This window comes from Dermacentor albipictus, chromosome 7, assembly GCF_038994185.2.
Source record: "Dermacentor albipictus isolate Rhodes 1998 colony chromosome 7, USDA_Dalb.pri_finalv2, whole genome shotgun sequence".
Taxonomy (NCBI): domain Eukaryota; kingdom Metazoa; phylum Arthropoda; class Arachnida; order Ixodida; family Ixodidae; genus Dermacentor; species Dermacentor albipictus.
This window is the reverse complement of record NC_091827.1, coordinates 71,184,755-71,196,916: the sequence shown is the minus strand read 5'-3', so window position 1 is coordinate 71,196,916 and position 12,162 is coordinate 71,184,755. Positions and strand designations below refer to the sequence as shown.

The 12,162-nt window shown below is 49.7% G+C and overlaps 2 protein-coding genes across 2 annotated transcripts in view; one reads left to right on the top strand and one right to left on the bottom strand.

Moving 5' to 3' along the window:
• The window catches only part of LOC135919755 (sodium/potassium/calcium exchanger 4-like), a 79,733-nt gene extending 75,986 nt beyond the window's left edge, over positions 1-3,747 (bottom strand). The window contains exon 1 of the mRNA XM_065453631.1: positions 3,514-3,747. Within this exon, the coding sequence (XP_065309703.1) occupies positions 3,514-3,676 (163 nt within the window). The 5' untranslated portion in view covers positions 3,677-3,747. The remainder of the gene's footprint in view (positions 1-3,513) is intronic.
• LOC135919756 (uncharacterized) overlaps positions 1-12,162 on the top strand; it is an 84,936-nt gene that overhangs the window by 66,724 nt on the left and 6,050 nt on the right. The window lies entirely within an intron of this gene.

Below are 12,162 nucleotides of genomic sequence, written 5' to 3'. Positions count from 1 at the left end.
TTTTTTAGCAGATTTTGGGGACGGTTATCTAGAAAGTAGTATGCTATAGTCCTAGGACCTTTTTTTTATTTTGCTAAGCAGGCATGACTTCACTACTCCTCGGCTTCAATTTCAATTCATTGTCAATTTTTGCAATTTGGGTAATTAGAGAAGTTATCGTGGAAGATTTTTCTTGCCGCCAATGTACGCCTGCCTACGTAACCTTTCTGCAAATACCCGCGGGGGCCCAGATATGAGAGTTTCGTTCAAAAGAAACTCTCCGTTCCACGTAAAGAAAGAACGCGTTGCCTATACACGCACTTCAATAAAGCCTTGCGTCTGTCTTTCCGTGGTCGTAATTCCTGCCCGCCGTCAGGTGTTGACCAACCTTTCATCGGCGACCTCGCAAGAATTCGTTTTTTTTTTGTTGTTGTTGTTGTTTCCCTCCCATCTCGCGCTTTCTCGTGACGCTCGTGAGCCATCCGCGGACTCGTGGAGGGTCCTTACCGTCACCGCTGTGTCGGGTGATGCAAGCGGGGACAGCTACACGCAATGCGCACAGCGCTTTGCGCACTCGGCGAGCACCCGCTGTTATTAATTGGAAGACCCCTGTATATGTGCGCTATATAGTCTTATTCGGCAACCCGCCGCGGTTGCTCAGTGGCTATGGTGTTAGGCTGCTGAGCACGCGGTCGCGGGATCGAATCTCGGCCACGGCGGCCGCATTTCGATGGGGGTGAAATGCGAAAACACCCGTGTGCTTAGATTTAGGTGCACGTTGAAGAACCCCAGGTGGTCGAAATTTCCGGAGTCCCCCACTATACGGCGTGCCTCATAATCAGAAAGTGGTTTTGGCCCGTAAAACCCCATAATTTAATTTTTTTTTTTTTAGTCTCATTCGGTATGTAATGTGGAGGAAATTGGCGCAGCTCTTGACGTGCGGAGAACAGTGGTGCATCGTGAACGGCGTCGAGGTTGACGGTTTTCTGCTCCGTCCTCCCGCTTGGACCTTAATTGGTCCGCAGCGTGTACTATACGTAAATAAATACCTAAATAAATAAGTAAACAAATAGTTTCTTACGGGTATACGTCGCCGCTGTTTTGAACGTGAGAACGTTGATCGTACGCGGTATAGTTCAGCGTAAAATGCCGATACGACGAGCATTTGCGGCCAGTGGCTGCAATGCCGCGGCCAGCCAAGAAATAAAAGTAAATAGACGAAGTAAACAGAGTAAACAAGTAAGGGAGGTAGGGAGGAGGTGAGAGTGTTCTCTGCTGAGAAAGCGTGAAATTACTGCGATAAAGATAAAATTAAGAAAGAAAGAAAGAAAGAAAGAAAGAAAGAAAGAAAGAAAGAAAGAAAGAAAGAAAGAAAGAAAGAAAGAAAGAAAGGAGAAGCGAGAAAGTGAAGTCCCTGTGTCGCAAGCATTTATCGAACTCGCTTTCTCCATCGACTCGCGACGAGGAATAGTCACGAGAGACCCACGGAGAACAGCGGTGCGTGTCCTATAGTTGCGGGTCGCACGCTTTTGTCGGATAATGCATGCATGCATGCGGCGGCGTGTAGGGGCAAGAACGTGCAAGGACATGTCGTAATATCCCCGTTTGTAATGCGCGTGTTCTTTTTTTTTCCTTTTTTTTCTATCGCTCTCTGTGGACGACAAATAGTCGCTTGTCAACGGGCGCAGAAAATAGGAAAGCGATAAGCTGTCGTGAACGCTGGTTGTTGATTGCTTAGGTTTATAACGTCGTTTCGACTAAAGGCAGGGCATACGAGAGACTCCGTGCGACAGTGGACGTCATGCATATTAATTTGGACCGTCTGTGTATGGTCGAAATTAATTTGATTGGTCCACATTAACCTCGATTAACAAGCTTAATCGAGGGGTATGGTTGGTTTGTTTGTTTGTTTGTTTGTTTGTGTGTGTCTGTGTGTGTGTGTGTGTGTGTGTGTGTGTGTGTGTGTGTGTGTGTGTGTGTGTGTGTGTGTGTGTGTGTGTGTGTGTGTGTGTGTGTGTGTGTGTGTGTCGAGAAGGGGGGAAGTTGCCCGAGGTCTTTCTTTTTATTATTAAAATGAAAATAAAAAGAAAGGTTATCAACGTGCTCCCAAAGCTCGGTACGCGAGCGTGTTTTGCATTTCGTCCCCACCCCCATCCCCCGTCGGAATGCGGCCACAACGGCTGGTAGTCGAACCGGCGACCTCCTTCTCGGCTGCAGTATACGCTCCGTATCCACCTAACCACCGGGACGCGTTTACATTGGTAAATCTATACCACTTAGGCGGCGCCTCTCGCATACGCGATCATGGCACTCTTTGGCCACACCTGGCCCTTGCGCCATTAAACATCAAATATTCATTCATTCATTCATTCATTAGCATACAGGACGTTGCGCAATGCTAATATACAGGTTCTCGTAATGGTTGGAACAGCTGACCCTGACCTTCCTCCGGATCGTTAATTATCTCTCGACGCAAGAAACCGACACCATAGGGACGTTGTCAGTTAGCGCTGCATTTCTGCGGTGGTTGACCTGTACGCTTGCCGAGACGTATTTCCTGATTAGTTATGACGTCAATTAACTAACGTTTCACGCCAGTCAGCTTGTGCCATTTTCCACAGAAGGGCAGATGTTTGGACTACGTGGTACGGCGTTAAATGTGGTTAAACTATTGCGCCAAACACACGGGAGTGCAATTTTATTCCTTTCCCAGGTTGCATCTATCGAGTTCGGTACCCTGGATGCACCTTCCACGGTTCCTTCAACTACTAGAGGTCTGCAAGTTTCGTGCCCGCTTGCGATACAGTCGCAGTATACATCCACCATTCAAGTACGCCTCGTACCGTCCATATAATGCGCATGCAAGGACTTTATACAAGGAATTGTATATATGCGCAGAGCATTGTATATTAGAAGGATCACCGACTCTCCCGAAGCCTTAGTACACTCCGTCGGCAATTAAGACGCTACTAGTTACGCCAGAGTGTACCCCTGTCAAATGCCGGAATGTAGTCATTTCCTTGTAGATTGTTCTCTCTATTTTTTTTTTGTCGTAGTCTGGCGGCCGCCTGGCCACTAATGGACGATAGGAATGAGTATACTATTGAACAGCTTTCACTTGCGCGGAACGCGAATCGCGTACGCTCCGCGTGAATGACGCAATATCCAGAACAGTACGCCTTGTCTAGGTATATTCTCAAGCGGTACAATTGAGCGGGACATTCGGTTCGGCTGGCGAGGCGGGCGAACTAAGCGAACTGTGGTGTGTTATGCATGTACAGTCGACCAAAAAAGCTTACGGACCACGGGATCTCAGTAAATTCAAGATATACGAGCAGCCTTTAAAAGCAGCCCGTGAAATTGTGCATCACAATGTTGTTCGCGTATGCCGCAAAAGGCTAAAAATGGGAATACCTGCAGGTTGTGTTTTGAGACTGAGAAGATATTCAGCCTCGTGTCAGATCTCTTGGTCCGTAAACTTTTTTGGTCGACTGTACATATGTACATACGTACATGCGTACACGTTATACTCACGCGTCTTGAGTCGGGACAGTGCGCAGCAGGCGGCGAGGAAGGCCAGCAGCGCGACCGCTTTGCGCACGGCGCGCTGCCTCGCTCGTCCCGCGACGAACCGGCGAGCACCGGGCTCCTCGTCGCTGCACCCGGGGCCCGCGCCGTCGACCGCGCGACGTTCCATGGCTGGCTGTTGCCGCCGCAGCAGCAGCTGCGTCGCCCTTTCGAAAGCCGCCGCCGCCGCAGCAGCGGGCTTCCGACAGTCGAGCTTCTCGCCGCGCTGGTCTCTTCGGTCACCAACGATCGCGGAACAGACGAAACAAACAAACAAACAAACAGAAACTTTCTTCGCGCTTGTGTCGAAGACGGGGGGGTCGTCGCTAGATGCCCGACGCCTCCTCCACCGTCGCCACCACCATCGTCGAACTCCGGGCTCCACGGAGCCCGCCGCACGTCTGTTCACTCTCCCTCGGAGGCTTCGTAATTCGCAGTTCCCCGTTCCTCTTCTCGACGCGCTGTCTGCGCGTCCGACCTCTTCTGTTCCTCGCCTGCGTGCTGGAAGAAAAAAAAAAAGGTCGGCGGCGACGGCTGTCAGCGCGCACTTAGAGCGCTGCTTCGCCGCACTGACCTACAGTACAACGTCGCACGCCAAGCCGACCGCCCCCTCGCTATGCGACGGCGGCTGCCGCCGCAGCTAGCGCACGGTGGGGGGAAGGGTGGCGGAAGAGCGAGAGTGCGGCAGGGGCGCGCCGGGGCTTTTCTCCCTCGCTTTCCAACCCCCCCCTCCCCCACTGCTAGCTCCCCTAGTCCCTCCAACCTCACCCCTTCTCTCCCTCCGCCTTCCTTATTTAGGGAAAAACCCGCGGTTCCCGCTCGCTCCGCGAGGTTGCGCCACCTTATTGGTGACGCCGTTGCCGTGGCAACGGCCACGGACGGCGAGGAGGAGGGCGGTGGCGGCTTTCCGTGGCCTTCGTGACCCGCTGACTTCCTGCGCGTCTGTAATTTTTCTTTGCTTTCTCTTTTACCTGATTGGCGGGTACCTTTCAGTAGGCGACGAGCTTCTTCTTTTCTTTTTTTTCGCTGTTCGTCTTCATTCGCGCCGCGCTGTGGGGTCTCTGGGGTTATAAGCCCTCTTTCTGTTGTTCTGCGCTTCTTTTAATCGAGATCTCACGTCCTCGTCGCCGATTTGTCGATGGAAATACGTGCCGTAGGAGCATTTGCGCCGTGCGCCTCTGCCGGCTCTCACGTGCATTTTCTTGTTTTCTTTTTATCCCTCCTTCTATCTATATTCCACGTTCCCGGCCTCCGGGCTGCTGTCGTCTGCTGTTTCTCCGCTGTCCACCTCGTTTCATTCGTTGGTCGTCTGCAAAAAAAAGGACGCAAAAAGTACTAGAGCTCTCCCCGTCGCCGCTTTCACGTTCTGGCCTTCTTTTTCGCGTTACTACTTCTGTTAGCTGCTTCAACTACCGTCTCCCGCGTCGCTTTCGTCCCCGTCCGGGTACTGCCCGCGACTTGGATTGACTTGGCTTGGTTGGCCGCGATTGCTCCGAATGCGCCTCTGATGAGCGCAGACGACGCAATCTGGGCGCTATAGTTATTCTACGTGCTGCATTAGATAGAGAGAAAGTATTCGAAGTGATCTGTCTGCGTTGGCAGGTGGCGACGATGATGATGACCTTAAAGCCAGTGGCACAAACCCACTCTAGGGGATTGGCCAAGAATTGGGCTGATTTAGAAATCTGTAATTACGATAAATATGAGCGAAAGCGATGTAAAGCACAGAAATATATTTTTGAACTGTAATTCTGATTGAGCAAACACACACGCACGCACACACGCACACACACACACACACATAGAGAGAGAAAGAGAAAACATGAAGGAGACCGATGAGCGAAGAACCAAAGGAGCGATGAGATTAACGGCGAAATCGATTAGACTCGCAAATGAATTTCTCTATGGAGATGCACGTGTCCCTGTGCGAGTGTCCCAGCGCAGAGCGTACGTGGCTTCCGCGATTTCGTTTCATTTCTTTCTTTCTTTCTTTGTCACTATAGTCCGTACGAATCACGTTCTCCCGTACTGTCGCGTTCGCGCCGCCTTCGAACGAGACGCGGAAATGAAGAAACGTTCCCGGCGCTCGGCGAAGTGGAGTCATCCGCTGGAGTGCGCAGGTCCTCCTGGCTGGACCGTGGAAAGAGCGAGTCTCTCCATGTCGCGGTCTTCGCCACCGCTCTCCCATTTCCTGCTGGTTTCCTGCGTGACTTGGTTTTCATTCTATGCCGAAGAAAGAAAGACACGCAGATCCAAGCAACGTTGGAATCTAAATGACGCAAGACCTGTTGGAGTGGGCGAGGTAGCTGCAATATGGTGGATGACACGGGAGAACTGCCTAGTCGCCCGTAGCTGTTGGCTGTCTGCGTTGTGGGGACGATTGCGATGCATGTATACATACCGTGTCGAGGGAAGGATGCTGAAAGGTGTATGCACAGCGAAGTAAGACTCGTATCTGAATACATCTATGGCTTCCGTGCCCGTTTTGCGACAATGCTCATCCATTATCGGGAATTGGCCAAGAATGGACGCCTGTTTACAGGCCCGAGTTTGTTACTCGGCAAGAAAGCTGTGACCCGGCGGCGTGCACCCGCAAAGTATGCAGCGACGAGGGAAAGAAAGCTTCGCTTTAGAAAGTGGAAGGAGGGTTTGGTTCTGGGCAGCAGGCGATCGCACTCTCACTGCGAACATCTGAACGCACGCTGAACGCTGAACATCTGTGCGAGAAAGCGTACGTCACTTCCTGTATGTGACGTTTAGAGTTCGTTGCTTAGTATCTTGCTAGCGACTTCTCTTTCTTTTTCCTCCTACCATTTATCTGGAAAAAACGTCAGGCTGTAACGTAAGTGGTCATGCTCGATTGCTAGACTCCCGAAAAGCAGGAAATGGCCGACTTCTACCGGAAACAGAAGCCCAAGTATGCGAGAAAGCAGCGTAACACCAAAAGAAAAAAAATTGGCGACCGCCGTCTTGGCATCCGGGTGACGTCAGGTATCGTTACCTGTGACGTCACTGTGACAGCATCTTGCCGTGGCTTTAGTTCTTCATCGATACCTCATTTCTGTGCAAATGTCCATGCTTGCGGAGTCGTACGCAACGAACAGCTGCCGATAAGTCAGACCGAAAGGGAAGTTTATGAACACAATGGATTCCATTGGTACGCGCATCCCTGAAGCGTTCTAATGACTTCAAAGCAATTAATATTTAGCAGAGAATGTATGACTCTGCCTGATTGGTCACGATGGCTGGCCTCCCTGACTTTTTCGGCACGCAGAAACTACGCTCTGCCCACACGTCGTCAGTCACGTACTCTGTTTAAAAGACAACATTTAGCACAGCGAATCTAGGAGGGGGGTCTAATGATTAATGACTTCTAAGGTGTGTGTAGAGGAGCGCAGCTTAGGAGGTTGTTGTCCATAGACAGTATATCAGGTCCTCCAGGAAAGACTGAGTATCGACAAAACGCATCAGCAGAGTTTAATCTATCATTTCTGTAGAACATCATTCGCATCAGCGCAGGTCAGGACCTGTCCCAGCTAACTTTAGCCAAGCTGTTCAATGAAAAGAAAAATTAAAAAAGCATGGTGCAAAATACAATTTGAATGTTCATCATTCCGCTATCTTTGAAATCACGCGGTGTGAAGATCACTTGGCAGTAGAAAAAACAAAGACTCTTATGCAAGACAAGACAGAGAGAGAGAGAGAGAGAGAGAGAGAGACAGAGAGAGAGAGAAAGGCAGGGAGGTTAATCAGAGGGGAAGATCCGGCTTGCTACTCTAGCCAAAAAGAGAGGGGACGGGGAGGTGAAGTGACAGGAAAGTATAGAGAGAACGGAATAAAGGGAGCAGAGATAACACGATCACAGTCAGTCACTGTCACCGCACAGTAGTGTAGCACTTGCGGCACTATAAACATCTGTTCAGGCTACAGCCACTTGTCCGATTCTGTCGCCCTTAAAAACGGCCACCGTGCCCTCGTCGCCCTCAGCTGCGATGGCCTGTGATGTCGGCGTTCTAAAATGTTTTCCTCTGTTACAGGTGTTTCGTCAAAGCGCGCTGTACCACGATTGCGAGCGATCGTCTCCGTAAATTGTATACCGAGCACAGTCGCACAGAACAGGAGTCTCCTCGCTATACCGCAGTCATCACACGAAGCGTCGTCGGTCCATCCGATTCGGGATTAAGAATCTTAAGCGCTCATATCATACCGCGGGATAAAGCTTAGGCACATAATTGCACCACATTTGACGCCTATAACAATTACAAGGCCAGCCTTTCAGCCGTGTCTAAGATGTCCTTTCATTATGCGAATCCCAAGACAGAGTAATCAGTTTGCCCCCAAATGAATTGTCGCGCTTTGGCACTTCGATTACCTGCTGCAAAGGGACATGGCGAGTCGTGCAGTAGGATCGAGCGTAACCGCAGAACGTCATATCACTCAGGGGTCCTCTTAGTATGCCGTTGTTAGCTTGGTGGAACAGCGGCCATCATTTGCCTAAAAGAAGACAATAATTTCGGGACTTAAAGGGGCACTGACATGATATGTGACATGGCAATTATTTATTTCCATCACTAATCAGTGTGCTGGAGGCGGCAGGAGAAACAATGTTTCTATACCCCCCGTGCAGGGCAGACAGTCGCGAGAGACTGCAAGTGTGCCACTGCTTTCATCGTGGAATAATAAATCAAATACATGTTGACGTGTTATGAGCTGCATGCAGCATAAACAACAAATTAAACGGAAAATACACTCGATTATTGACCGATCCGCTTACGGTCCGTTGCCTACGAAGTATTTACTAAGGGTAATCGCAAATAGAATTAGGAACACCTTAGCCTGCTGTCAACCAGAGGACCAGGCAGGATTCCGTAAAGGCTACTCAACAACAGACCATATTCACACTATCAATCAGCTGTTAGAGAAATGTGCGGAATATAACCAACCCTTATATATAGCTTTCATTGATTACGAGAAAGCGTTTGATTCACTCGAAAGCTCAGCTGTCATGGAGGCATTACGGAATCGGGGTGTAGACGAGCCGTATGTAAAAATACTGGAAGATATCTATAGCGGCTCCACAGCCACCGTAGTCCTCCACAAAGAAAGCAACAAAATACCAATAAAGAAAGGCGTCAGGCAGGGAGATACGATCTCTCCCTTGCTATTCACAACGTGTTCACAGGAGGTATTCAGAGACCTGGATTGGGAAGAATTGGGGATAAGAGTTAATGAAGAATACCTTAGTAACTTACGATTCGCTGATGATACTACCTTGCTTAGTAACTCAGGAGACCAATTGCAATGCATGCTCACTGACCTGGAGAGGCAAAGCAGAAGAGTGGGTCCCAAAATTAATCTGCAGAAAACTAAAGTAATGTTTAACAGTCTCGGAAAAGAACAGCAATTTACAATAGGTAGCGAGGCACTGGAAGTGGTAAAGGGAATACATATACTTAGGACAGGTAGTGACCGCGGGTCCGGATCATGAGACGGAAATAAATCAGAAGGATAAGAATGGGCTGGGGTGCGTTTTGCAGGCATTCTCGATCAGATCATCAACAGCAGGTTACCATTATCCCTCAAGCGAAAAGTGTATAAAAGCTGTGTCTTAACAGTACTCACGTACGGGGTAGAAACCTGGAAGCTTAGGAAAGGGTTCTACTTAAATTGAGGACGACGCAACGAGCTATGGAAAGTATAATGATGGGTGTAACGCTAAGGGATAAGAAAAGAGCAGATTGGGTGAGGGAACAAACGCGAGTTAATGACATCTTAGTTGAAATCAAGAAAAAGAAATGGGTATGGACAGTACATGTAATGAGGAGGGAAGGTAACCAATAGTCATTAAAGAGACACTAAAGGTTACCATAAAGTCAAGTTAAAGTGATAAAGCAATGCTCTAGAACGTCTAAGGCATCAATATAATCGCGAAAAGAGCTTTAGTAACCAAGAAATTGAGGTAAATGCATGGCACGATTTGAGACTCCCCAGCGACATTCCGGTACTAGCCCGATGACGAAGGCACTCCTCATCGTAATTTATGTCACTAGTACTCAACTACTCGTATTAAAGAGATCGTTTCATTAGAATATAAGACAGAAGAAAATGCTACTTGTCTACTTCTATTCGATTCTAAGAAAAAATAACATTTTGACGTTACCCTCGAGCAGTATGTGTGGTCGAAAGGTTTCGTTTTCGCTCGACTCCGCGCGCTCGACTTTGCGCCGCGCGCGCTTTGGAGTTTCAGTTGTTTCTTTACCGCGTCGTGCTGCGGTGGTCCTGCTGGCTCGCGAAACTTGCATTTGGAACAAGCAGCGAGAATGCCACGTCCATGTGATGTCGTGGGATGCGCGAACGGTCCGCGGAACTTGGCCAAGGGCTGTTGCAGCGGTGAATCCAACGTTACTTATCACTGTGTGCCAACGAGTGAGCCTCTCCGTTCGAAGTGGTTGAGTGCCGTACCTCTACCACAGCGCGCTGGCAAAGAGCCGAAAAATCACGTAGTGTGCTCGCTGCACTTTCGTCCGGAGGATTACGAGTTCAACGCCGACTTACTGAAGTCGCGTGGAGTGCCATTCAAAGCAAGCCGCCGTCGTACAGTAGTACGCAACGACGCCGGCAGCGCGAGCCCTCAGCAGCAGGTCACGTTCATCAGTGCTTAAAATCGCTGAACTCGAGCCCAGCATCGCGAGCCAATGTGTCGTTGTCAGGGTCGTCCATTGCTACGAGCGTCGAAGTTGGCATCACAAAATAAAGAACCAGCTTATCGTCGCGCGCTTTCCCTTCCGCTAGCCACCATAGTTCCGCTTTCGCGCTGCTGTCGGCTCTGTCTTGGCTCTATTTTTGGCCGCGCGTTTGCGTTTTCTGCAGAAAAGCCGTAGCGCCGTCTGCAGTAGCCGTTTTACTCACCGACGGCGCAACGTCACTATGAGATCATGACGTCAACACTCCTCGATCGGAGGGCGGCTGATTTGAACTGCGCTATAGAGGTACGCGGACGCTTCAGAACGCATTTTTTCTTAAAATAAGTCTCTTCTTCGCACGAAACAAGCGTTTCGAGGTTTCTGGGATGGTATTTCAACAGTCCACGTTCACTTAACCTTTAGTGTGGACAGTGTCGGGTGGACAGTGTCGGCAGCAGAGATCTAGGCCATTCCGATGAATACTTCGCGTCCGCCCCACCTCTGGGAGCTGCAGGCCGGTGGCGATGAATCTCAGCGCGCAATATTCCTTCCTCTGCGTGGAACGATTACTGGTACGCTTGCAAACGAGTCTATTCCATTTGATAGCGTAGCCTGCAAAAGGTCTACTTAGAAAGCCGGCAAGGGCAGTGCAACTCATTACCTGTCACTTCTTAGAACGCGTATCGCACTTCCAGCCGTGTTCGGCACCGAAAGAGCAACGCCAAGCAGACCACGAAGGCAAACAATAGCCTCCGAAGCAACCAACGCACGCGCGCGCGACGCCCGCGTATTTCCGGGCTCGCGCGGCCAGGGCCGCAAGCCAACAGCCAATCCACAGCAACGGAACCCAAAGCGGACTACCCCTTCGCCGGTTCCTACGACCGGTTCGCTTTGAAGATGATTGACAGATGCGTGACGTATTCGAAAATTGCGATACCGCCCCGCTGCATCTGACGACCTGTGACGTAGCCGAAATTTTGAGCAATCAGGTGAGGCCAAACGAACGGTTCCCCAACCGAACGGTTCTAAGATTCGGCCCACATTGGACATTCCGCCATTTTCTTCGGTGCGTGATGTAGACGTGACGCGAATAAAATGGCGCTGATGGCCCCATTTTGCTTTCGTAACGTCACGCCAAATAGATGTTCTGCCTAAGAAAATGAAATGAAGCCACTGATTGTAGCGTTATCGGTAAAGAAACACAGTTTTCCTTCGCAGTAAAAAGCAGCTAGCTCAAAGCGTATGATTATTCCGTCGAAAACGCTTCTCGCTTCCACCGTCTGTCGCGTACAAGCCGTCGTCTGCTTCAATATGCGTGTCCCCGGGAAATGGAATGAGTCATCGTATGTTGGCGCCAAAGCGCTTGTTTTCTTGCTCGAGACAACATACGCGACCTACCAGTGGTGGTGCGCGGACGTTCTAGGCCACGTTATCGCTATCTCGTGAAACGCAAGTGACTCAGCCCGACTCGGCTGGCTGAGAAACGGCCGAATATCACCGATAGCGTTGCGCGCGCCAGAGATGTCCACTAGCGCGACGCAATTAAGCGCCGGTGCTGCCGTCTCTTGTTGACTTTGCTGGTTACTCGCACCACGGGAGGAAACGCCGCCTTGCGTACATTTCATTTTATAAATTAGAAAGACGCCGTTGACATAACTTTTGATTGCGCGAAAAGGCAATAAATTCGATTACAATACAAATGCAGCAGTGAAAAGTGGACAACATTGTCGAAAGTTTGCTATGTTCAACCAGTATCATTTCGTATAAACGCGTTCTTTTAAAGAATGATGGCCCCAAACACAAATGCCAACACCACCCGAGAGCGATGCAAATACTACGAACAAACGTTATGAACAAAAGATTTTCATAGCGCCAAACGACGGGGAAAATGTGGACGTTCTTGGACGTTTCAATATTATTTCTCGAGTTGCTT